This window comes from Haliotis asinina, chromosome 2, assembly GCF_037392515.1.
Source record: "Haliotis asinina isolate JCU_RB_2024 chromosome 2, JCU_Hal_asi_v2, whole genome shotgun sequence".
Lineage (NCBI taxonomy): Eukaryota > Metazoa > Mollusca > Gastropoda > Lepetellida > Haliotidae > Haliotis > Haliotis asinina.
Genome location: NC_090281.1, coordinates 84,428 through 109,604, shown reverse-complemented (window position 1 = coordinate 109,604; position 25,177 = coordinate 84,428). Strand labels below are relative to the sequence as shown.

Genomic DNA, 25,177 nt, shown 5'->3' with positions numbered 1-25,177 from the left:
ACGCTCTCTCCAAAAATGCAAACGTGATTCTAATGGTGCCCCTGGTAACCAGTCCAGATTGAATCTCCGACATGATGGTTTGTGTAATTTTGTTGAACTTCAATTCTTCTATATCACAGTAGTCATCATGCCACCATAGTCCGGTCACGATGTAATGGCAACCACTCTTACGATTCACCTTAGAAAATGCATTTCTATACTGCGTTTGAAAGCCAGTTAAAGTGTGTGTCAGACAGTGTATAAAACGCACACGTTGCGCATTTAGTGGTGGAGCTACATGGGTATTAATGAGCGAAATGCAACAAATACCGCAGGTGATATAGATTGGCGGAATTTAGATGAATCTGTTCACCGGCTATACCGGCGTCGTTAATATTTACAACTACAAAGCATTTGCAAGGTGATTCATGTGGGATTCTGGAAATGTGCAACATGCTGGTGTGCAACATTAGACATTCGCTCTACACAGGAATCAATATACGTGACAGAGCTAAAGTTGCAACGAACTGGAATAAAGCCATAAAAGCAACGCCTGTGGTCTTAATATATAAACTTTTACGGTGGTGGAAAGCCCTTGAAAGTGCGGTTCTGCCAAGGTGTAATGTGCATTCGAGTCGCGTCTGAGAGTCAAGCAATGCGCGCCATTATGTAAATGCATTTGCGCCAATGGCGGGTAAAGTAGTCGGGGATCCGGCGCTCGTCTCCCGTCAGTGTTACGGCAGCTATAATTTCACTATCCGCCATCCAAAATTGAATGTTTAACATGCATCTGAAAGCCCTTGAAAGTGCGGCTCTGCCAAATTATAACGGGCGTTCGAGGAACATGAGATAATCAGGCAATGCGCGTCATTACGTAACTGTTCTTGTGCGACTGGTAGGGTAAAACGGAGATCTGGCGCGTACCTCCCGCCAGCTATTATTTCATTATCCTTCATCCAAAATGAAAGATTTAAAATGCATCGGAAAGCCCTTGAAAGTGCGGTTGTGCCAAGGTGTGACGTGTATTCGTGTCACCTCAGACATTCAAGCCATGCGCGTCATTATGCAACTGCTGATGGCGGGTAAAGTCGGGGGTCTGGCGCACGTCTCCCGTCAGTGTTAAGGCACCTATAATTTCACGATCAATCATCCAACATTTAATGTTTCAAACGCACCTGAAAGCCCTTGAAAGTGCGTCTATGCCAGGTTATAATATGCATTCGAGGAACGTCTTTTAATCAAGGAATGCGCGGCATTATGTAACTGTACTTGTGCGTGTGGCTGGTAGAATTGGGGATCTGGCGCGCATCTTTCCTTAGCTGTTACTTCAGCATCAGAAACCAAAGGTGTAAAAGGGGTCGGTAATACCTTGACAATGTGGATGTGCCAAGGTATACTGTGCATTCGAATAAACGTTCCATTATATAACGACGCGCATCAAACAGACAAGATGGCGCCATGCTCTGACAACTGTAACTTATCACAAAGGCCGCCTCTGTGTGGCCACTTAATTACTGAGTTGCGTTCGCAACTCCTTATCATCATTATTTTCATAACTTCTTTCAGATATGTCCGCATGGACTGATTGTATATACTACGAGTACACGTTCTTCTCTACCTTCCTGTAAACTTAATTATTACCTGATTAGCTGTATATCACTCGTCTGTGTTCACATCTTCTTACCCTGGAGATGCTATTTATCAGCAATTGTAATTTCGTCACCTGCCTTGCTCTCTTATGGTTATAATCACTCAGCTTGGGTCACTTCCTTTTGACATGCCGCTACTTTGTGATTTTAAACCTCGTCGCCCCACTGACTTCAACTTCAACTATAAAATTCCTTTGGCATGGGCAATTCACACCTTTTGGCATGCTCATGCCCCTCCAAATGGACATCACGCATGGAATGGAGATGGACAATTTCCAGTTTCCTCCTCCCCCGTACAAACATCCGGCTTGGCCACATCTAAACCACCCCATTGGTTGTCTGACCGCGACGTGGTAATATAAGGGAATGCATTTCACTGCAATTTCATCATCACAGACCAAGTGTCTTAGTGGATCACTACCAGTTAGCGTTGGCAATCACCATTGGCAAGTGAACTTTACTTTTATTTCTTCTCGTTTGTTCTTAATTTCTGCATTTTTCAGTCATTTACGTTGCTCACTTTATCAAACTGATACTCAACATTACTAGGTTTATTCCCTAAATAGACATATCGTATAAGCAGTTTATTTCTTAATTTGTCCAAGACTGTGACATCCAGACCAATCATTCCCAGAAAGTAAGTGTCCCAGCACTATCATCAAGTATGCCTTCCACAAACATTTCGGTCGTTTGTCAAAAGTGTAAAACATATTACAAAGGCATCGCGCATTTAAAGCAATGTTATCCTGGTAGCTCTACTCCTGGTCTACACGCCATACACGCCCAAAATCGCCGCCGTAGCGAGTCCTATACTGCTACACAGCTGGTGTCAATGTCGGCTCTATTGGCATTTTGTGGCACATACAGTGTCAACAAAAATCAAATCCCTGATTACATCAGGGTACTTAAACACTTTGGCCACACAATTCAAGGAGAGGACGCATCTGCAGCCTCTCCTTCAACTAGTAATCCAATGCCGAGTACCAGTGCTGGTTTAACTGGGTCTACCAGAAGTGGTACTCGGTATAATTACAAACAAAACACAGTCAGGGCTAATCTTACAAACACTGGCTTATACCATAGGTTCCCTGAAAGTGAGCCGACACTTTCAGGGTTTTATCAATATTTAACCAATATTCTTAAAAAAGCAGGGCGTAATGCTGGTGACACGTGTCGCCGCGTTTCTAAGTTTTTCTATTATATCCAAAAACATGTTTTCCCAAATAGTAATACGGCTTGTATCAACTTTGATATATTTGAGCACGTAGATGAAATTCATTATTTTCACACGGTCCTTTCACAAAATGGGGTATCTGCAGGTGGCATTAAAAATTACATGTCATCTGTCAAATCCTTTCTCAGCTACTGCCAAACGTATGTTCAAATGTTCCCAAGGGTTTTCGATAATTTGCGTAGGTTTACAAGTGCTACGCATTGTTCATATACAGGTGTCTCTAGCCAGTATAAACGCGAAGAGGTCCGTAAATCTGTTACAGAATTCAGAGATGAAACCAAACAACCGCCGCCCATTTCCGTTGTTCAAAAGGGGTACACCGATCCTGCAACCAGACAAGAGGTGAGGGACATCCTGGACCGGGCCAAGGCAGATCAACTTCCATCTGAGGACTATCAGCGCCTGGTGATGCGGTACTTGTCTTGTGGGATAATTCAACTTGGACATGCCCAAAGACCTTCAGTGGCGTCATGTATGAAGTTGGCAGATTTCAATAAGGCACGGTGTGTTGCCAGGAGGCACCAACTTTCTTTCATGGACCACAAGACGTCCATGAGCTTCCTGGTCACCCTAAGCTTGTCCAAAGAGGATTACGACATGTTCAGGGATTACCGTCAATATGTACGTGGTGACATGCCTGAAGATGCTCTACCGGACAAATCGCCTTTCTTCAGGAGAGTGGACGGCACTGAAGTGGGGAATATGTGTCTCGAGTTGGTCCGCTATCACAGGACAAGAGGTTTCCTTAAACCCAACTTGGAAAACGAACGGAGGACATTTACGGTCACGGATGTTCGGAAAGCTTTGGAGACTGAAGTGGCAAGGCAGCATCCCGATGATGCTGCAAAACGTAAGACTGTCAGTAGGTACTACACTAAGAAGACTCCCTTACAGGCTGCTAGTGAGTGTCCTTTTGTGCAAGATGTTATCCAACAAGCTGCGGGTACATCAAACGCTGAGGAATCTGCATCGGCGTCAGTTCCAACAGATTCCTCCAGCCAGCTCCAGCCCCAGTCCCAACACCTTGAAGGTAGGGGGAAGGGAAAGGGGAAAAGCAAAGGAAAAGGCTAGCTCATAAAGCCCAAAAGGTGAGAAACAAGTAGGTGAAAGTGAAAGTAGACCGGAAAGTTGATAAAGCCAAAACCGTAGGATAGAAGTAGTAGGTTATAGCCTGTAATTCCATAACCTTATGTCAGTTTCGACCCATTAGGTTTATACAGCAGTAGTAAAGGGGTTCGCTGTTCGAACTTGCTGTTGTGGGAATGGTGCAGGAGAAGAAAAATGGCACTCTTAAATGAGCAACCTCCACGTGGTGAGTGCTGGTTAACACAAATAGCTCATAATGTATTTGGTTCAGTTATGCAATTCTTTATGTATGTGTTATGTCTTTTTCAGATATATTTTTCTATATCCGTTCTGCGCTATATAAGTCATTTCAAATGCAATGCATTTAAAACGATGTTTCGTTCATGTGGTTCCGCAAAAGTCTATTTCATGATATATTTGGTTCAAACATACAATTCTTTATATATCTAACATAGTATATCTTTTTCAGCTATATTTTCTTTCTAGCAAAGATGCTAGGCATGTCCGTAGGTAATGCCGCTCGCAACGGCGCCGGTAGCGGAAGTAGACTTTCGTTCTAATTTCGTTATCCCTCATTGGATTTCTTATATCTATGATTCATTTGAAAGGTCTTTCCATGGGGTTTCTAGCGATGTATAACATGCACATCTGCAATGTTGTGCATAGCTGTCCGCAGGTAATGCCGCATGTTAGTTCCGTCGCAACGGCGCCGTTAGCGGAAGTGGACTTTCGTCCTAATTTCGTTATCCCTCATTGGATTTCTTATATCTATGATTCATTTGAAAGGTCTTTCCATGGGGTTTCTAGCGATGTATAACATGCACGTCTGCAATGTTGTGTATAGCTGTCCGTATGTAATGCCGCATGCTATTTCCGTCGCAACGGATCGGTAATCGGAAGTTAATTTCGTTGATAATTTTTATATCGTTTTTGCGTTCCTAAATGTCCATAATGCATATGAATGCCCTTTCAAATCTGCTTCTAACGACGTATCACATGTACATATACAATGCTTTTTGGAGACGCTACACACGTCCGTATATACCGCCGCTTTTCGCGTCTGCGGCCTTTCAATGGCGCATTTGCTCTCGTGTTGCCTTATTGCGTCTTTTTTTTTGCTTCTAACTGCAGCACTCTAGTCTGTAGCATACATTTTTTGGTATCATTAGAAAGCTCTTCTGGTGACGGCAACAATGGTGTAAACAGATGTAACTTCTGTCAAATTGGATGGTATTGCCAGAAAGCCCATTTAATGGCGGAGGTACATGCTCTATCTTTTCAAATAAAGTAAATCTAAACTTTTTAAAATGTGTATTATCGTCAGGTGAAAGTTTAACTATCCAACGTATTTACGTAGTTTTCTACACAAGGGGAACCCGAGCCAGCTTGGCCACTGCTCGGAAAATGCCTACGTTCCCCGGGCACGAACGTAGACGGGACGGGAACGGAACGGCGATGCGGAAATTGCGACGCTGCCCTCTGCGTCTGCCCACGTAGCAGGCAAAACACTGGTGTTGCACAGAGGTTGAGGGGGCGCCCTCGAGAGGAGAGGAGATGATGGTAAAACGGCAGCTGGCGCAGGCAAACCGGTTCGAGTCTTGATTCGCCCGCGAGCAAGTGCATACGCCGGTGAGTTTACCTAGAAGCAGGCGATGTCTCAGCCACGAAGCAGGCAAAACACTGGTGTTGCACAGAGGTTGAGGGGGCGCCCTCGAGAGGAGAGGCGATGATGGTAAAACGGTAGCTGGCGCAGGCAAACCCGTTCGAGTCTTGATTTGCCCGTGAGCAAGTGTAGACTCTGCTGACTTTGGCCTAGAGATGGGTGATAGTGTCGGAAGCAGATCGACATGCTGGTGTTGCATAGCAGGCGAGGGGACGATCCCGAGAGGAGAGGCGATGATGGTGACAGGGTAGCTGGCGCAGCGAACCGGTTCGAGTCTTGATTCGCCCGCGAGCAAGTGCATACGCCGGTGAGTTTACCTAGAAGCAGGCGATGTCTCAGCCACGAAGCAGGCAAAACACTGGTGTTGCACAGAGGTTGAGGGGGCGCCCTCGAGAGGAGAGGCGATGATGGTAAAACGGTAGCTGGCGCAGGCAAACCCGTTCGAGTCTTGATTTGCCCGTGAGCAAGTGTAGACTCTGCTGACTTTGGCCTAGAGATGGGTGATAGTGTCGGAAGCAGATCGACATGCTGGTGTTGCATAGCAGGCGAGGGGACGATCCCGAGAGGAGAGGCGATGATGGTGACAGGGTAGCTGGCGCAGCGAACCGGTTCGAGTCTTGATTCGCCCGCGAGCAAGTGCATACGCCGGTGAGTTTACCTAGAAGCAGGCGATGTCTCAGCCACGAAGCAGGCAAAACACTGGTGTTGCACAGAGGTTGAGGGGGCGACCTCGAGAGGAGAGGCGATGATGGTAAAACGGTAGCTGGCGCAGGCAAACCCGTTCGAGTCTTGATTTGCCCGTGAGCAAGTGTAGACTCTGCTGACTTTGGCCTAGAGATGGGTGATAGTGTCGGAAGCAGACCGAGAGGAGAGGCGATGATGGTGACAGGGTAGCTGGCGCAGCGAACCGGTTCGAGTCTTGATTCGCCCGCGAGCAAGTGCATACGCCGGTGAGTTTACCTAGAAGCAGGCGAAAATTTTCCGGGGCAGGTATTGTCGTGAAGAGGTTGTGCTTGCTTCCTTATACCTTTGCCACAATAGATGCACACTTACCACGTAGCTCCAGGGACGATGTCAACTTGTTGGTTGGATAAGCTTTCAAACAGGTAGGACACATGATCAAGCGCCATTTTTCTGCTATCTTTCGGATGGAATCAGATGTTTCTGTCGCTCCTGTTGTTTTTGTTGTAGTCGGCGGTGGTGACGTGGACGGCATGTCTGTTTCTGTTAGCAGTGATGCAAGCGTGTAGAGGTGGGGTGAGTGTGGCAGCTGCCGCAAGCGCTTTTACTGCCGTGGTAGGTTCAGTTGTTTCTGCCCTCTTGATGCCAGCATTCATGTGAAAGGTGGGACTGCATCTGAGGCATTGTTTCCGACCACAATTCTTTCGGTAGGGTGCTGGTCGATGACTTTGACTTTTCCTGTGTTTATGTTGATGAGTCTGATGTGTCACTGTAAAAACATTTTGGAACTTATATATATGGTCCATCGTTGAAGTGCCAACGTCACATCGATGATGTCGTGCTTGCGCGTGAGGTCGTGACGTGGCATCCGTGGCGTCATGGTCGTGAGGTGTTGTCCTGTGGTTGGTTGAGCTCTGCTCTGTAGGATGAGGAGGAGGACCTGAGCGGACAACCATGGAAAACTGGGATTTGGAGTTGATTTCGTTGGAAACATCTTCGCTGCCGGCAGCACCACCACTGCCAGCATGGAAATGCAGCCAATGTCACGGGTGTTTACCAGTCTATGCCAATGGGACCAATGCCTATAATGGCATGTTCTATTGCGTATACTGTGGTACGGGACTCAAGGACACTTACATACGGTGCCTCACCCATGGAAGCAGGTGCCCAGTGAAGAAAACCAAGATAGGCATTCCCCTGCGCCAAAGCATGATGCCACCCCTGTGGCCATTGTGATCACCACCACAACAACAACAAAACGGTCCTTTTCAGGACCACTAAAATCTCACTAAAGAATGCTTTCATGCCATTGTATGCCATGTCATAAGAAGGCATTTGTTGTTTTTTTAACGTTTTCTTTTCCCTCACTAACAAGAACAAATGTGACAAAAGAGTCAGGATTAGGAGCGTCCCTGATCTTTTGTTTACAAACGGTATGAACTCGAACATGAACGATAAGGTTGTGTCCTTTGTCAGGGCTGTGTCCACACCATAACTGAGACACGCGGTGCTGGACGATACAGTGTTGTACCCGGGAGATGGCTAAGGTCCGTGTTGACAATGTAGGCTTTAGGATAGATCTCGGGCAAAGGTCCCTTGTAAAGAGGACGCAGCAGGGGGTCCTGCTGTATATAGGCATTCAAATGTTTGGTCGTCAAGCTCCTCGTGTCATCCATCCTTAGACATCAGACTGTTGCGGAACCGATCAATTTCCAACACGCTTTCGTATTCCTCGCAGCAGACAAGAGTGACAGGACGAGGTAAGGGTTTTGCAAACTGGAGTTCTAGTCCCAACTTGCCCGTGTGTCGTGGGTAGTTATGACCTTCGTCTGCTCCCAGATCCGCCGTCACGGGACGTCCTATGTCATCCGTTAAATAGATTTGAATGGCATCTGTGGTTCCCTGGCACAATCCCATGTAGCGTAGATGCTGGGGAGTTTTCATCACAACGCTGTTCATCCGACAGGATACAGGAACATACATCAGCAAGGGAGCCATGGTATCCCCGACGATTTGATCTTCCATCACATCCGAGTAGACGTACACTGTATCAAAGTCAGCCAGATGGTCGACTTCCTGTTCACCCACCACAAGAGGATGGTCAAACACGCTGACCTGACAGGGTAAGTGGAGACTTGAATTATTTCCTGTGCTTCATCGACCATGGGTAGTTGCATGAATCGGAGCATGCGTACCAAGGAAGCAGGCAACACCAGTTGAGTGGTGTAGGTCAGGCTGGGTGGCTGATTTGCAGGACGAACCCGTGATGACCCTGCACATGTCTTTTGGAGTGGGAGCATAAAAGTTGACATGCATTTGGCCACGCATTTGAAATCGGAGTTCTTCTTTGGGGTAGTTCACGGTGACGGTGTACCGCTCTCTGACATCCGCCTGGTAAATATTACCTGTATGCTTTTCCACCAATCGTGTACAGGCACGCTGAAGCAGTATGTCTCTGGACAAGTTCTCGAGCGGAATACACTCCCTCTGGAATAATCACTTTTTCACTGATTCACTTCTCTTCTATCATGTGACCACGGTCACATCTGATGCTGCTGAACTGATCACGCGAAGCACAAACCAGTTGAAGGGGTATGACACATTGTACCACGTCATGGGAAAACGAAGCTCACTGACGCCAACTTCCCACTCTTGACGATTCATGGAAATGTGAAAAGGTAGTTTGGCTTCATAATGATTCACCCTGTTGTTGGGATGAACATCCATCGAAGCATTACTGGGTAAGGTGACGTAAAGTCCCGCTTGGAAAACAACGACATGGACATCTTTGCTTTCTGCTCTTAGGGAACCAGACTGGACATTGAGGTAGTTGGAGATGCAGGGTTAGAAGAAGAAGACAATTGTGACAATGACGACGATGATGACACCAAAGTGGGTTGTGGGAGCAAGTACCCCAGACAACTGGCCAACAAGGCAGTCCACAACTGCTTCTCACTGTTGTTCAACGCCAGCTGAACCATACTCGTGCATGCCAAAGCAATACCAACGTGAGGAGGAGGAACTCTTGTTGTTCTCCTTGGACCTGAGCCTCAGTTCGCTCTCAGATGGGTGTATGACCCAACTGATGGTTGGAAGCATGTGGTTACCCTATTTAAAGACCAAATGAAGCTGACAGGGTATCCCGACCATCTCACCAGCACTTCTTCCTTCTTTTGACGGCATCGCAGTTTCAGGACCTGATTGACTTTGTATACGTCATCCGTTTTCTGAATGGGTTGTAGTTCCTGTGGGTAAAAGGTGCCTTGGAGCACTTGCCCATGATCATTTTCACTTGGTAGACAGGAGGGACACGTCCTTGCACAACCCGATCCACGGTGAACATTTCGGTGGTCCAGTTTGGAAGATACCCTTTGTCAAAGGTCCCTTTGGCCTTGTTCAAGCGAACATGGGTCCCAGGTAACAAGAGAGAACTCTGGTGTTGACGGTGCTTCTGCTTCTGGCGTTGCTTCTGTCGTTGCTGTTCCATATGATCCAACACCCGAATTTCATCATAACGGTTGTTGGGATGAATGTCCACAGGTCATTGTCCAATCGTATGATGAAGTCGATGATTGTAGGCATGCAGAAGCTGGGGTAAAGCCTTGAGGTAGTGAAGTGTTCCATGTTGGGTGAAATAACGCCACATACGGTTTCTCAACGTTCTTTGAAAACGTTCCACCACCGAGGCTTTGGTTTCTGGTCTTGGCTGGTGTAGAAATGGATGTCATGTTTTTTTATGAAGGCCTGAAAAGATTTATTCACAAATTCGGTCCCTTTGTCAGTCTGTAACATGGAGGGCACACGTCCTTCAACTTGTTTCAGGATTCGTTGAAAGGCCTCAATCAACGTGGTGCCAGTCTTGGATTCATGGGTTGCACCCAAGCCATTTTGGAGAAGACATTGATGACACACAGCAAATACTGATAACCTTGGTTCTCATTTTGATAGGCTAGAGGGTCATTCCAATTCTTCCACGCGGTCCCCACGGTAATGATCCCTGGAAAAGCACTGCTGAACTGGTTTGTGCAAGGTGTACATGTCCAGGGTTTTCAACCATTGTCAAACCTGATGTTGCGTGAGTGCGGGTTTCCCCTTCTAGGGCTTCCCCTTCTGGATTCCCCCCCTTCTGGGATCCCACTGCGTGCTGTTTTACTGTTTCTTGCCACAAACCATGCCACCCTTCATAGCCTGCAGGATGTTTGGGATCGTAATAGGTATGGTGAAGCCATCCTGCACAGGCAGGCGACAAAGAGGGGGAGGACTTGCTGTTGTTGTTTCTCTTTGGACGTCTCATGCAAACATTGTTGTTGATGTCACCCTCTGTTCTCTTTTATTAAAAGTGAATCCATTGACGAACTCGGTTAAGAGGGGAGGAGGGAGTCTCTGCCTTGAGTGGCATTGCAGCTTCTTCTTTCTTCTTCTTCTTCTTCTTCTTCATCTTCGGTTCCACATCGGATTGGGATGGTGTCAAAAACAAGGAGATACCTTCTGCCCGACGTTTCACTGGAGTGGGAGTTGGCTGCTGTTGCTGCTGCTGGGTGGACCGTTTCGTTTTCATCATCCAAGACCAACGGAGACGGTTGCCAATCAGTTCATGAGGTACGTTGCTAGAAGCGAGATACTGAGCCAGAATATTCCAACCCCATGGAGGATCTGCTTTGGTATGTTGATGATCATTGATGAGATCTACCATGTGAGTCCCAGACATGTCTTCCCCTTCCACCATGAATTGACTGTTCTCATTCCAACCCAAGTCACGATGGGCTTGTATCCGTGCCATCAACTGTTTGGCCTTGCCTTGTAGTGTTTTAGGAATCTTTTGAACCACTTCATTCAGACTTGTAGACCTAAGACGTCTAGGCGACCTCTACACAGGACAGTGTGTGACTCAGTAAGTAAAACCGTACATACGGGGAGTCCCTTTCCCGATAGGTGTTGTTCCTTCCTCCCTGGTGGTGGCATCAGTCTTGAGGGTTCCGTTCAATGGCTGTGTGTTGCTGGTGCGTCGTGCTGTTGTTGTTGCTGCTGCTTTGTCTTGAAACGCCAAAATCTGTTGCAACAAGGTGTTATACTGCTGCTCTCTGTCCCTAAAGGGAACTGTGTCATCACGGATGAGGGTATCCATATTGTGAAGCGTGTGTAACCGTTTCTGTTCCAACAGGTTGGACTTGAGCAAATGGCGTTGTCGTTTTTCGTCTTGCAGACTTTGCCATACCTCTTCTTGGACCATCACCATCTTCCGTGTATGCTTCATCATAGTGCAGAGGCAACTAACCCCAATCCAAAATGAGCCCTCTATTTATGATCACCCCAACAGGACAGACACCAAAGGACCCACCACCGATGCCAAGGCAGACAAGAGACCCAATCCCCTTCCTTTCTGTTGTAACAGTTTGCGTTTCTTGGCCACAGACACTTTCCCTTTCATCAACATTTGCATGAGTTGCCCATGCTTTTGTAAACGATGTCGTTGCTGTGCTGTCATAGGAAGGTTACCTCCATACAAATTCACCACACATTCACTAATGGCTTGATTCAGTTCAGACTTTGTTTCAAAATAGCCTTTCGCATGACTGGTGTTGCTACACACATGACAGAGAGCTTCTCTGTGGCGTTTCAAACGGGCAGGCATGATGTCCCTGCTGCTGCTACCATGGAACTGACGAGGATAAGGATGGGATACCTCTATTTATGGTAATGTTGGTGGATGGAGAGTTCTTCTGACTTAACACCATTCAGGTCAAAGATGCGCCTGGGGCTGTTTTCTCGTTGCTCTTCTTCTGTTTCCTGGGAGGGGTGAGTTGAGACGCCCCTGAGGTTTCCTTTGAGGTTTCTTTTGGCAATGAGTTGGGTGTTGTCGCTTCTGTTGTTGTTCCTGTAGGTGGGACTGCCAGTTCAAGGAGAAGACAAGGTAGTGGCAGGTGATGCACGATGCGTATAGACAGGGGCAAACGTGTTTGCCATGGTGGGAGCTGTGGGGCACAACTCTTTTAAGGAAATTGGTTTGGTTTGGCGGAGGAGGAGGAGGAACCAGGAGGAGCCCTGAGACTTTCACACAACCGTTGTACACCTGATCGTTGACGTTCAGTGGGATCACGTCACAAGGTGGTCAGGATGGGTTTAAACAAACCTGTGGCAACATCAGCAGAATTGCGCGGCTGGGCCTGTTTTCGTCTGTCTTCCATGGCAGCTCAGGGTCAGCTGAGGGTAAGAGCAGACGGACACCTCTATTTATCACCTGGGAATGTAAAGGGTGGTGGGACTGCGAAAGAGATGGGTACATACATGATGCTCTTTAGCCGTGGTCGGTTTCAAGTCAAGAAACAGATAGGAATAAGGAGCCAAAGTGGCATCCTCATAAGTTTTTCAAAGGAAAGTCCTCTGTCCTGGAAAGATTTGTCAGGCCAAGTGATCCATTTGAGAGGCGTCCCTCGGATTTTTAAACAGCACCAGGTAGTGGGCATTTAAACTAATGGTGCGATGATGAGGCAACAATTCAAAGAGGTTTTGCTTCAAGTACAGCGCGGACGTGTTGCGATGATGATGATAAACCGGTGGGATGCAGACCCTGCAGGTAACTGCGTGTTGGCTTCGCTCATGGTTTGCACAAAGGTCAGGGGAATGCCTAACCTAGATGTAACCACTTCCAAGTCTTCATGCATGGGTTGGCATTCACTATACACACAAACGATCCCCTGAGGTGGCAGAGCGAGAATCCCTGGTTGAAACACATGCTCCACAAACGTTTTGACGAACAAAGTTTTACCTGACCCTGTAGGGCCTGCAATCAACATGGTAAAGGGATGACGTAACGTGAGTGGGGTGACCATGGAATCCACAAGGTCGTCGGCCCCTAACTGTGTCCCTGACAGTGTCCCTGACATAGCCTCTGACAGTGTCCCCGACATACGTCTTATCACGGGTTACAGCAGAAATGACCTCAAGGATCTACGAACCTTGAAGATATACAACACATTCAAACCATTCACATATTTTATTGATGAAGGAACAACAACCTGTGAACAACAAGAAAAACAGCAACAACAGATCACCACCAGTTCAAACGGTCGTGGGGATTACAAGTCGAACAATGTAGGAAGTCCATTTGTCTGGTATGAAAATGATTTTCATCATTAAACATGGGAGTCATCTCTGAAGTCATCTCTGAAGTCATCTCTGAAGTCATCTCTGAAGTCATCTCTGAAGTCATCTCTGAAGTCATCTCTGAAGTCATCTCTGGAGGCATCTCTGAAGTCATCTCTGGAGGCATCTCTGAAGTCATCTCTGAAGTCATCTCTGAAGTCATCTCTGAAGTCATCTCTGGAGGCATCTCTGGAGGCATCACGGAAAGTATCATGGGATCCGTCATCATCATCATCATCTCTTCTGAATGAGTAGTCGTGTCGGAAGTCGTTTCCATCCCTGGAGCTGCTGTCTGCTTTGCGTCAGTAGTGGGGACAGTCGGCAGCATCTCTGGTGGCAGCATTGGTGGTAGATCATACAAATCTTAAAGATCAGGAGGCAACTCTTTGTGGGGTGCTGCCTTGGGGTTAGCAGGAGAGGGGGCTTGTCAGGACTAGCACAGCGACCAGCAGTTTGCTGATAGTAACTGTTGTTCCACAGCACATCAGTAGTCATCTGTTTCTTGAGAGTCTTGACACTCTGTTTGCCTACTTCGTTGGTGGTGGTGGAGTCCTTTGTCGGGGGAGGTGCTGCTTTGGTGGACACCTGACTGCTGGTGGGGGCTTCCTCCTTCTTCCTCTTCAGGATCAGAAGTGCGATAAACTTGATCATAGCCTTGACAATCACAGGAGCAACAATCCTAAGAAGCGGAATTGCTTCAGGAAATCTGTTGGAAGCAGACATGATTGTGAGTAAATACTGATTACCAGACTTAGTCTTAGGTAGTGGACCAACACAATCAATAATAACTCTACTGAAAGGTTCCTCAAAAGCTGGTATAGGTTTCAAGGGAGCGGAAGGAATTTTCTGATTTGGTTTTCCAACAAATTGGTATGCATAACATGTCTTACAAAATTGAGCCACATCTTGTCTCAGACTGGGCCAAAACAAATGGGCCAAAATTTTCTCACAAGTTTTGTTTACACCCAAATGACCTGCCATAGGACTTTCATGTGAGAATGAAAGTACATGTTTTCGAAATAATTTGATGGCACAATTTGATGGTACAATTTCCATTCATCCTCCGCAAGAACATCCGGCGACCTATATTTCCTCATCAGAACACCATCCTTGTAGTAATAACAAACTGGAACCTTGTTAACCTCCTCAAAAGAAACAGCCTTACTAGCCAACTGCTGCACTTCAACATCCTCACTTTGTGCACTAATAAACTGCTCTCTGGAAAGAATGTGTTCACCACCTGACAAACTATCTGACTTATCAAGAAGTCCTGAAGAGCTACTTCTCTTTGAAGATAAGTCCTCTGTCTCCACCTCACACAAAGAATGATTCGTAAAAGTACCTGACAAATCATAAATGGTATCAGTTGTTTCAAAGGCATTTAGAAGTTGGAGGAATCAAACTAAAAGTGCTTTATGGTTCAACTTCACACAGCTAGTAGACAAGACCCTGAAAGACCCCACAACTTACAAACCTCTAAAGAAAGACCCTACTGCCAAACTAGAGAGACAGCTAAAGAAAACTCTGAAGACCCTCCATACCAACCGAGAAATCAGTGATTCCATATTCAGCCACCTCAATCCCAACAACTCCCAACCGCCATATGCCCGTGCCACCGTCAAAATACATAAGAACCCTGTAAAGACTAGAATCCTTGTGTGCTCTAGAGGAGCCGTCTACTACAACACGGCCCAACATCTATCCCGCATCCTAGCCCCACTGGGAAAAACTGGCAGCTCCTTCGTGAAAGATTCGGCATCCCTCGTACAGAAACTGAGAAACACCAGTGACACAAAAAAGTTGGTCAGCTACGACGTGGTAGACCTATTTACCAATATACCCATCAAAGAAGCCATTCACATCCTATCTACTAGACTGCAAATATATCTACCAGACCTAGACACCAAACTCACAGCCCAAGTAAGTAAATGCTTTGAGACTTCATATTTCAACTGGAATGGCCAACTCTTCCAACAGATCCATAGATTGCCATTGGGATCCCCTCTATCACCACTACTGACAGAAATATACATGATTGCCTTTGAAGAAACTGCCCTGAAAACTGCACCATTCACCCCAAAGCATTGGTTCCGCAAAGTAGATGATGTCCTTGCCCTCCTGGACGACAACCAAGATCCAGAGGCCCTGCTGCAACACTTGAATTCCCAACACCCAAGAATTCAGTTTACAATGGAAGAAGAGACACACCAACAGCTTCCCTTCCTGGACATTCTTCTCCATCGACATCAACAATCCATAGCCACCAGTGTTTACCGTAAACCAACACATACGGATCAGTATATTCATCACCAGTCCAACCATCATCCCCAGATTAAGAAAGGCATAGTAGCTACCCTGGCACGAAGAGCAAAAGCAGTCTGCAGTTCTGACAGCCTCCACAGCGAATTAAAACACCTGAAATCAACCTTCCAAGACCTTAACGAGTACCCACCCCATCTAGTCAGCAACACCATCACCAAGACCCTGAAAGAAACTCCCAAGTCAACTAAACCAGAACCTTCCCCCACCAGAATTAACATACCATACCATGGCCAGACAGATAAGTCATCGCATCAGCCGTTTCATCAAGAAAACAACAGGTATAGACGTCACCTTCCGTAGCGACACCAACCTGAAAACGCTACTATTAGCTAATGGACGCGGGCCAACAACACCTAAATGCAACAATCCAGCAGGATGCGTCTACCAGATCCAATGCAGTTGTAAAGAGACATATATATATATTGGTGAAACTGGTCGACCACTGACTATCAGGTTAAAAGAGCACAAAACATCAGTTCAAAATTTGGATCAGAAATCTGTCGTATGTGAACACATTATGCACAACCCCAATCACAAGATTGTTTGGGACAACACCAGGACATTAGTTAGGAACGCCAGTGATTTAAAAAAACGGAAGCTCCTAGAAGCCATTGCAATCAAGCCCTCAATCAACAGAGACGGAGGTGTTTACTTACCCAATACATGGAACCACCTTATCCTCAGTGACTAATCTTTATCCAAACATCTTTACCTGTAACTCGTTAACCTAATCAACACAAGTCTGCACACCAATCAGTTGAAGCCTGTACATAAGTTGAAGCCTGTACATCAATCAATCGAAGCCTGTACATCAATCAATACAAACACAGCAAAAATAACTTGGTTTCCGGTCTTGCGGAAACCTGATGGATACTGGGTAATGTAGGTTTCCGCTAGAGAGTTTCCGCATAGTTTCCACAACTGAAACTAACAAGTATTGGTTTCCGTCATGTTTCCATCAACTGAAACTGTAGTTGGAAGTTTCCATTTAGTTTCAGTTTACTGAAACCTTTATAGCTGGAGTGAGTAAGTTTCTGGTCTTGCGGAAACCTTGTGGATCTTGGGTAATGTAGGTTTCCGCTAGGTTTCTGTACAAGGAAGATGACAATGAGGGTTTCCGCTTAGTTTAGAAAACTGAAATATGTTGTATTATCTGTTATATTTATTACATATTTATTTGAACAAAAAACAAACTCTGGAAATGTTATGATTCAACTGTTTCATTTCTTAGAAAAGCTCACATTTTAATGAAAGAGGGCAGTTGCAGTAGTACACAATTCGTTGTATTGTTTTGAGAAACTGGGGCGCTCAGAGAAGAGTAACAGACTTCTCTCCACACAAACATTGCTCAGGAGGTAGGCACACTGAATGAAGACGAGCTAGCCACTGCACAAAGTGCTTTGTTCTTCTGTAGATGTTTGTTGGTGTATGCGAGTCCTGGTTAATATCTGGCGAAACATCTGAATCCAAATCAATCAGGCTCTCACACTATGGTGGTAATAACTCGCAAACCTTGAATGTGCTGCTAATATCTTGGTCACTGTCAGTGTCTGGAAAAGAAAAGGACATTCAGTTTGAATCATCAATTCAACTGAGAGAAAATTCACTGAAGAAAAGCTTGTAAAATCTAACATTTCCAGTGAATGAAACACAGCAATATATATGATAATGCAGATGATATGTATTACAAATATTAAATACGGATTACCATTTGCTCACTTTCAGTTATTACAGTTACATGTATGATACATACATTAAATATATTAAACATGGATAGCAAAGTGACAGTGCAAACCCGTTTTTTAGTGAAATCTAAAAATTCTTTTAATGACTAACCTGATGAAACATTTGTCATTCACCCGAAAAATCTTTACAGATAAACATCTTGTCGTTACGGAGATAAAGATAACGTGTTTTTCTTGAAACAAACGTCTGGCAGTGACGTAAGCCGTATTTCTCCTGGAATTGTAAATATATGTATATATTACGCTTGAACCCATGTACAGTTATACTTTGAGTGAAGTCAAAAAGGTTTATTCTGAGTATCTACATAGCGTCTGCTTCATTATAAATATCAATATGAATAATATTGTTATAAAAGAGATTCCCTTACCGGGCATATAACAGATAATATAGCGTAAATTATAAATACCAATGAAGGCGTCTTGTCATTCTCCAAGTTTGTTGGTCCACAATCCATATCTGTAAATAACGGACATATCAAATAACTGACACAAGGATTCTTTCAGAAATATGAAACTTGAGGTGTGATGATAATGTCAATGCAACATGTACTGATGGACAAGGTTTTAATGGTTATAAAACAAATATTAAATCATCAAACTGATTAACTGGTACAACTGGATACACAGAACTGACACAGAACATAAGATACTTGATAATTTGATAGATAAACTAATGAATGTATGATGTGACTTGGTTGAAATATTTCTGGAGTACAGATTGTATGAATAGATATAACGAATACATATACGTTTACGGCAGTATTGATCTTTAAATTGCAACATGTACAAATGTAAATCAATTCAATCACTTTATTCGTCATGGCAAATAAATATGCATACAAAAAGATAAGAACAAGAATAATTTAACAAACTCACAAGCGATCCCACTTAGTTGACAGCACTAATTCATTTTCAGTCAGTATAAAAAGTTGTATAGTTCATACAAACGGAATCGGAATGTACATACGCGTACATGTGGGGAATTTATCTCATAAAAAGAATCCGAAATTACAGTCTGTTTGGCGTTCGGGCATGGCATCACAGCAGAATTGCTCAAAAAAGTTTCTTAATGTATTAAGCATTTTTAATCCATGTATATGCCAAATTCAGTTGCAATTTCTGCTTTGGATTTTCCACCCGACTCCACAGCTATGACAGCCTCGTATTTTGTCTCTATTGTCTTCACAGATAATTTTCGCTTTTTAGGTGTAACATGCGATCCAGTTATCCCCCCGGGCTGATCGGGTCCTTCGCTGAATTGCTCTGCCATGTTACTAACCGTACTGGTTAAAAAAATTGATCCTACACCTTAAATACTAAACCAAAAACAAAACATCAATTTAGATAATCCAACTCCGTTTTCCTCACTTCTCATTTTGTATTTTCAAGGAAATCACATGACCGCTAACATAGACTGTCACATGACAACAACATGCGCCATTGTTTGTTTAGAGATATCCTGTCGGTCCGTGATCAACGTGTCACTGGTAACAACTTAATTATGGTTAATTGTTTGAGTAAAGTTCAGTTGGTAAGTGTGCTGACAATGTGTGTATAGATGCGTAGTTAAACATGTCACTTGATTGTTGAGTCCGTTAATCGTTACTTTTGATCTTTAGGTAGCACGTTTATGAGGCTGACTTCCGATTGCGCGACTGAAGTTTTCAGTTGCAACAACCAGCTTTGACAGTTCGAGACAAAAGGGTAAATTTGTACTTGTTAGAGCCTTTGGGGACCCTAAAATGAGTTCGACACAACCGGGAATTCGACACATCTAGTTCGACACATCAGGGTAAAAATAATGATAAATATAAGGAAATCGGGACCGAGATGTCAGTTCGACACATCCGAGAATTCGTCTCAACCGAGTTCGAGACAATGGGGTTCGACTGTATACGGAATATCTCTGGGTACCCATGTTAAAAGAATATTGTAGAAACCAACCATATTTCAGAAACTTTTTTCTTGTGCTTGTAGGCTGTCTTTCTTGACAATTACTTGTCGCAATGTCCGCAAAGAACTATGTCCCTGCAGCAGAAAGTGCCACGAATAGTCTATAGAAATTATGAATAGTTGCATGTACAAATCATAGCCAAAGGGTCAGTAGGATTGTGCGTCATTTTTCATTCGCATTGACAAATGAATTAAGGTTTGAAAGAAATTGTGACACATCACCAAATTATATTAGTAATAGTAATAAAGGTATTCATCAAGTTAACTTAAAGGGTAGATAGGGATAGTAGATCTGGGTGTATAACTGAAAAGAACAAAGAATGTTCCAATCCACGTGCATGTTTTGAGCACTGTGCGTAAATTACTTACATGATACGTTGGGTCCATCCAGCAGAAATATATCCGGATATTACCTTCTCCTGACAGGATTTTAGAAAATAACTTATTTGCTACAATAACGTTTCTCATGAGTGCTAAATCAGTAGGACTCATGACGTTCGGGCCTGTCAAAGTAAGGTGAACATGTTTTCACAATTAATCACTGTTAATGATCGCAAGGCGTACATATTGATGCTTGACATTGAGAAAAAATAATCAGTGACGCTAATGCGATGAAAAGACCGCTAAAACCACAACTGCCCACTGTTGTCACTTTGAGTACTTACATTCAATCCGCTGAATTCCACTTTTCACACTCCCCTTTGATGTCGGCAATGTAAACAAATAAACGAAGGGCGACAGGATCACGTCCACGCGAGACTATCTAATTGTTACAAAAACAACTCACAACAGGGTGTACCTTCCTCTTTTGTTGTAGAACGCTGAAATCTACTGTCAAATGGTCATATTAGATTTATTTTAAAAAAAACAAAACAATGACAAAACTGTGTATTTCCCGTGAGTGTTAGCGAGACGCCATCTTGTTTGGCGGGTAGGAACAAATTGTATATCACAAATTTGTTTTCCTAGCAATTATTTTCAAAACTTTCAGCATAAGATGGCTGCGTCGTGTAAACTTTACCATGGCCACCTCACTTTCCCCAAAAGCACTCGACGAAAGAATTCGCGACTTTGAGAAGAAAACAGAACGGATGCGAGAAACTCGGAGTACCTCGGATGTGTCAGGTAAGACCAAGGTTTTTTTATTGTCAAATAACGTTTAAATAATTATTACGTTAATGACAGAAATCCGGATAGATTATAAAGTTTATCCCGCGAATGTATATTTTAGCTTGTATTATTTTTAAATGTTATGATGAAATCTAAGTAAAATAGGCCTGAAAAATAAGTTTGTTTATGATTACACGATGCCATTTAGAAAGTGGTCAAATGCAACATATGTCATATTTGGGATTTCACTTTCTTAGTAAAGTACACATTCTAGTACTTTTTTCGGTTTAGTCCCATCCGGGATTCGAACCCGCACCCTCAGAGTCAGGCACCTAATCGCCAGCACACAAAGTCAGCCGCCTAGCCCGCTCAGCCACCGCGACTTCCACAAAAATGAAAGTCGGACAACTGGTAGTCTAGACTGCGTACTTTGTGTACCCCTCTGATGAGTGTAAATTGGCACGGCTCCCACGGCCGAAAGCTATGATTACACGATGCCATTTAGAAAGTGGTCAAATGCAACATATGTCATATTTGGGATTTCACTTTCTTAGTAAAGTACACATTCTAGTACTTTTTTCGGTTTAGTCCCATCCGGGATTCGAACCCGCACCCTCAGAGTCAGGCACCTAATCGCCAGCACACAAAGTCAGCCGCCTAGCCCGCTCAGCCACCGCGACTTCCACAAAAATGAAAGTCGGACAACTGGTAGTCTAGACTGCGTACTTTGTGTACCCCTCTGATGAGTGTAAATTGGCACGGCTCCCACGGCCGAAAGCTATGATTACACGATGCCATTTAGAAAGTGGTCAAATGCAACATATGTCATATTTGGGATTTCACTTTCTTAGTAAAGTACACATTCTAGTACTTTTTTCGGTTTAGTCCCATCCGGGATTCGAACCCGCACCCTCAGAGTCAGGCACCTAATCGCCAGCACACAAAGTCAGCCGCCTAGCCCGCTCAGCCACCGCGACTTCCACAAAAATGAAAGTCGGACAACTGGTAGTCTAGACTGCGTACTTTGTGTACCCCTCTGATGAGTGTAAATTGGCACGGCTCCCACGGCCGAAAGCTATGATTACACGATGCCATTTAGAAAGTGGTCAAATGCAACATATGTCATATTTGGGATTTCACTTTCTTAGTAAAGTACACATTCTAGTACTTTTTTCGGTTTAGTCCCATCCGGGATTCGAACCCGCACCCTCAGAGTCAGGCACCTAATCGCCAGCACACAAAGTCAGCCGCCTAGCCCGCTCAGCCACCGCGACTTCCACAAAAATGAAAGTCGGACAACTGGTAGTCTAGACTGCGTACTTTGTGTACCCCTCTGATGAGTGTAAATTGGCACGGCTCCCACGGCCGAAAGCTATGATTACACGATGCCATTTAGAAAGTGGTCAAATGCAACATATGTCATATTTGGGATTTCACTTTCTTAGTACGCAGTCCAGACTACCAGTTGTCCGACTTTCATTTTTGTGGAAGTCGCGGTGGCTGAGCGGGCTAGGCGGCTGACTTTGTGTGCTGGCGATTAGGTGCCTGACTCTGAGGGTGCGGGTTCGAATCCCGGATGGGACTAAACCGAAAAAAGTACTAGAATGTGTACTTTACTAAGAAAGTGAAATCCCAAATATGACATATGTTGCATTTGACCACTTTCTAAATGGCATCGTGTAATCATAGCTTTCGGCCGTGGGAGCCGTGCCAATTTACACTCATCAGAGGGGTACACAAAGTACGCAGTCTAGACTACCAGTTGTCCGACTTTCATTTTTGTGGAAGTCGCGGTGGCTGAGCGGGCTAGGCGGCTGACTTTGTGTGCTGGCGATTAGGTGCCTGACTCTGAGGGTGCGGGTTCGAATCCCGGATGGGACTAAACCGAAAAAAGTACTAGAATGTGTACTTTACTAAGAAAGTGAAATCCCAAATATGACATATGTTGAAGTTTGTTTATATTCCATTTCAATAGATCTACATGGTATAGAATACAGCAAGCTTGTATTTGTAACTAACTCTCTTAGTACTAACCACAAGTATGTATTTAAGCTTAAAGGGGCCGACTTTTGATTTTAGTGCTCCTGTTAATAGTTTGTAAATTTTAGCTTTGCAACTCGGTTAACACTTGAACAAAAGGTGTGTGGGGGGATGAATTACGATCTGCATCAGAAAAATCCTCCATATGTAGTGGTAATGTTCACTCATGGGTTTACAGGGTATTGCAAGATATATTTCACCAATTCAGATATATTTTAAAGAATGATAAAAATGATTGGCTTTTACAATGGCAATATTTCCGTGTAATTCAATCCTGGATCATTAGTGAAATGAAATTGTTCACCCCCAAATTCTCTCAGAGAGATCAGATGTGTGTCTGAACTATTTGAGGCAAACACTAAATTCATATAAGAAACTGTTAGCTTTGCGTAGGACATATTTGAAATTTCATGTAGTTTTTCAGTAATTTAATGCATATGTGTTGAACATAATCATATATATACCTGTTATATTTAACGTATTTGATTTAATCTTTTAGGCACCACTGCTGCTGGAGGAAAAGATCACCCTTGCCTATCGAAGGTATGTATTTATGTTACTAGGTAACACAGACATAATTTCATTTTGAATATTTCATTAATTCACTTCCCTACGTACGTTTTCTCAAAATGAAAAATACATGAAAGTAACATTTGCAAATGGATTTGAATAGCCGGTAAACTTAATCAGTTTAACATTACAAACTGACCTCTTGATTTTACAATGCTTAATTGCTGCAAGGTTATGTTATGTGATATAACTAAACTTCTTTTATCATAATCTTTATGTCAAGCTGTTCACTTAACGGTTGCGTAACTTTGGCAAACAGGATGTACATAGAATTTGCACGAAATAACACAAAGGACGGTTAGCCTGTTTTGAAGTCATTTTAAATCAAAATGGTAAACTTTCAGAACAATATATGTATTCAAAGTGATAAATCTGAAGTTGACTTGGGTGTATAATTTTCACTGACGATCTTAAATTTTAATTAGACATTATGTTGAATGCATGATTGAATGAAGTGCAAGGAAAATGACATTTGTTTTTATTTCAGTAAAGCCGATGACAAGGACTCTGTGAATATGGTAGTCAAAGAAACAAGTGACTATATCACGACCAAGTATGGTCAACGGGATCTTGTAAAGGTAATTTTTACTCACCTGCCTGTTGTTATGAATAGTTAGATTTAATTTAATTAATAGTGCAAAGACAGGTTTATGGATGTTAACTTCAGTAACCAAGCCAGCTTGGCTTATATAAATACCTTTGCCTAACAGATGAACTGAAATGTGTGAAACATGCTGTAAAGTACTTTAAACATTTATTTACAGAAGCGCTTTGTAGAGTGTGGCGGAACAGGCGTGACGATCTCAATAGACAAGAAACTGGAAAGAAAGTGTCACACAGAACAGCGTAAAAAAACAACAAAAGAATGAAATCCTTAAGTATATCTATTCGAATAATAACACGTAACATGATTCAGATCATTATTTCATAAATCGTAACATAAGAATCAAGTCATTTAATGATGATAAATAAACATGTTACTACACCTCAGAGCAACAGATTGTGTGTCCATAAGAAAATAGGATATGTCATTAAATGTGATGAACTGCTTAACTTGTGTTGGGGTAATTAATCAAGTAAGTAATTTTTCAAGAAACTTCCTTTTCAACAATTTGCAATCCTTCTTGGCTTTATGGTTTATCTGTTGATTGATTTTTGTTTAATATACATTTTCTGAAAATTGCTGAAGCAAAACATCTGAGTTAGCTGAAGACTCATCAGAAAAAGGCAAAATCTCCTTCAAAATCAGAGATTGAAGAGCTCCAGTATCCCTTAAGATAATAATGGGCCGTGGGGTAGAATTATCTCCCATAAGTGACACCGAACCTTTATACACAAAGGGCAAAAACTCCACCCGAACTACAGAATCTTGAGACTTACTCTCACACACAAAACTCTCCCCAGAACCACCTGGAAAGAAAAGCTTAGGTGCGATGGACACAAAAGCATTTGGGGAACCTGTAGCCTGATTTTTAAAGTGGAGTTTATAACATGCAGACACCAAATGACCTGGCTTCTTACACTACGCACAAACAGCATCAGAATCACTGGTAGTCTTAGGCTTAGACTGAAAAGTATGTGACTGGTTGCCACTAAAATTTGAACCTGTTCTAACACCACTGTAACCTGCATGTCCTGAAGTCTTAACCGGGGAAAAGCCCTTTGGGCCAGAAAACTTTGTATTACCCGGAGACTTAAAAGAACTCTTGTGAGTCAAACAATAATCATCTGCCAACATTGCTGCCTTATGTAGGTCATCAACCTTTTGTTCATCTTAAGGTCAGCATGAACACTCTGCTTGAAATCTTCCATCAACACTAACTGCTTCAAACCATCAAAATCTGTGACCTCCTTAGACCCACACCACCTATCAAACAATGTTTCCTTTTCTCTGGCAAACTCTACAAAAGTCTCATTGTCCCTTTTGTGAGCATTTCTGAATTTGTGACAATAAGCCTCAGGTACTAATTCATAAGCTTTCAAAATTGTACTCTTGACAAGA

At 43.6% G+C, this 25,177-nt stretch overlaps 2 protein-coding genes across 2 annotated transcripts; one reads left to right on the top strand and one right to left on the bottom strand.

The window, feature by feature from the left end:
• Window positions 1-13,425: 13,425 nt before the first annotated feature.
• Window positions 13,426-14,158, bottom strand: LOC137274729 (negative elongation factor E-like). Its single transcript, XM_067808070.1, has 2 exons — window positions 13,819-14,158; window positions 13,426-13,727 (listed from the first exon to the last, which is right to left on the bottom strand). The coding sequence occupies exons 1-2, from the start codon at window positions 14,156-14,158 to the stop codon at window positions 13,426-13,428; spliced, it is 642 nt and encodes a 213-aa protein (XP_067664171.1).
• Window positions 14,159-14,791: 633 nt separating this feature from the next.
• LOC137274728 (uncharacterized) lies at window positions 14,792-15,936 on the top strand (the record flags this gene model as incomplete). The annotated part of the gene is made up of 1 exon (XM_067808069.1): window positions 14,792-15,936. A coding segment is annotated over exon 1 (1,145 nt), but the record flags the coding sequence as incomplete, so codon positions are not given.
• Between the last annotated feature and the right edge of the window lie 9,241 nt (window positions 15,937-25,177).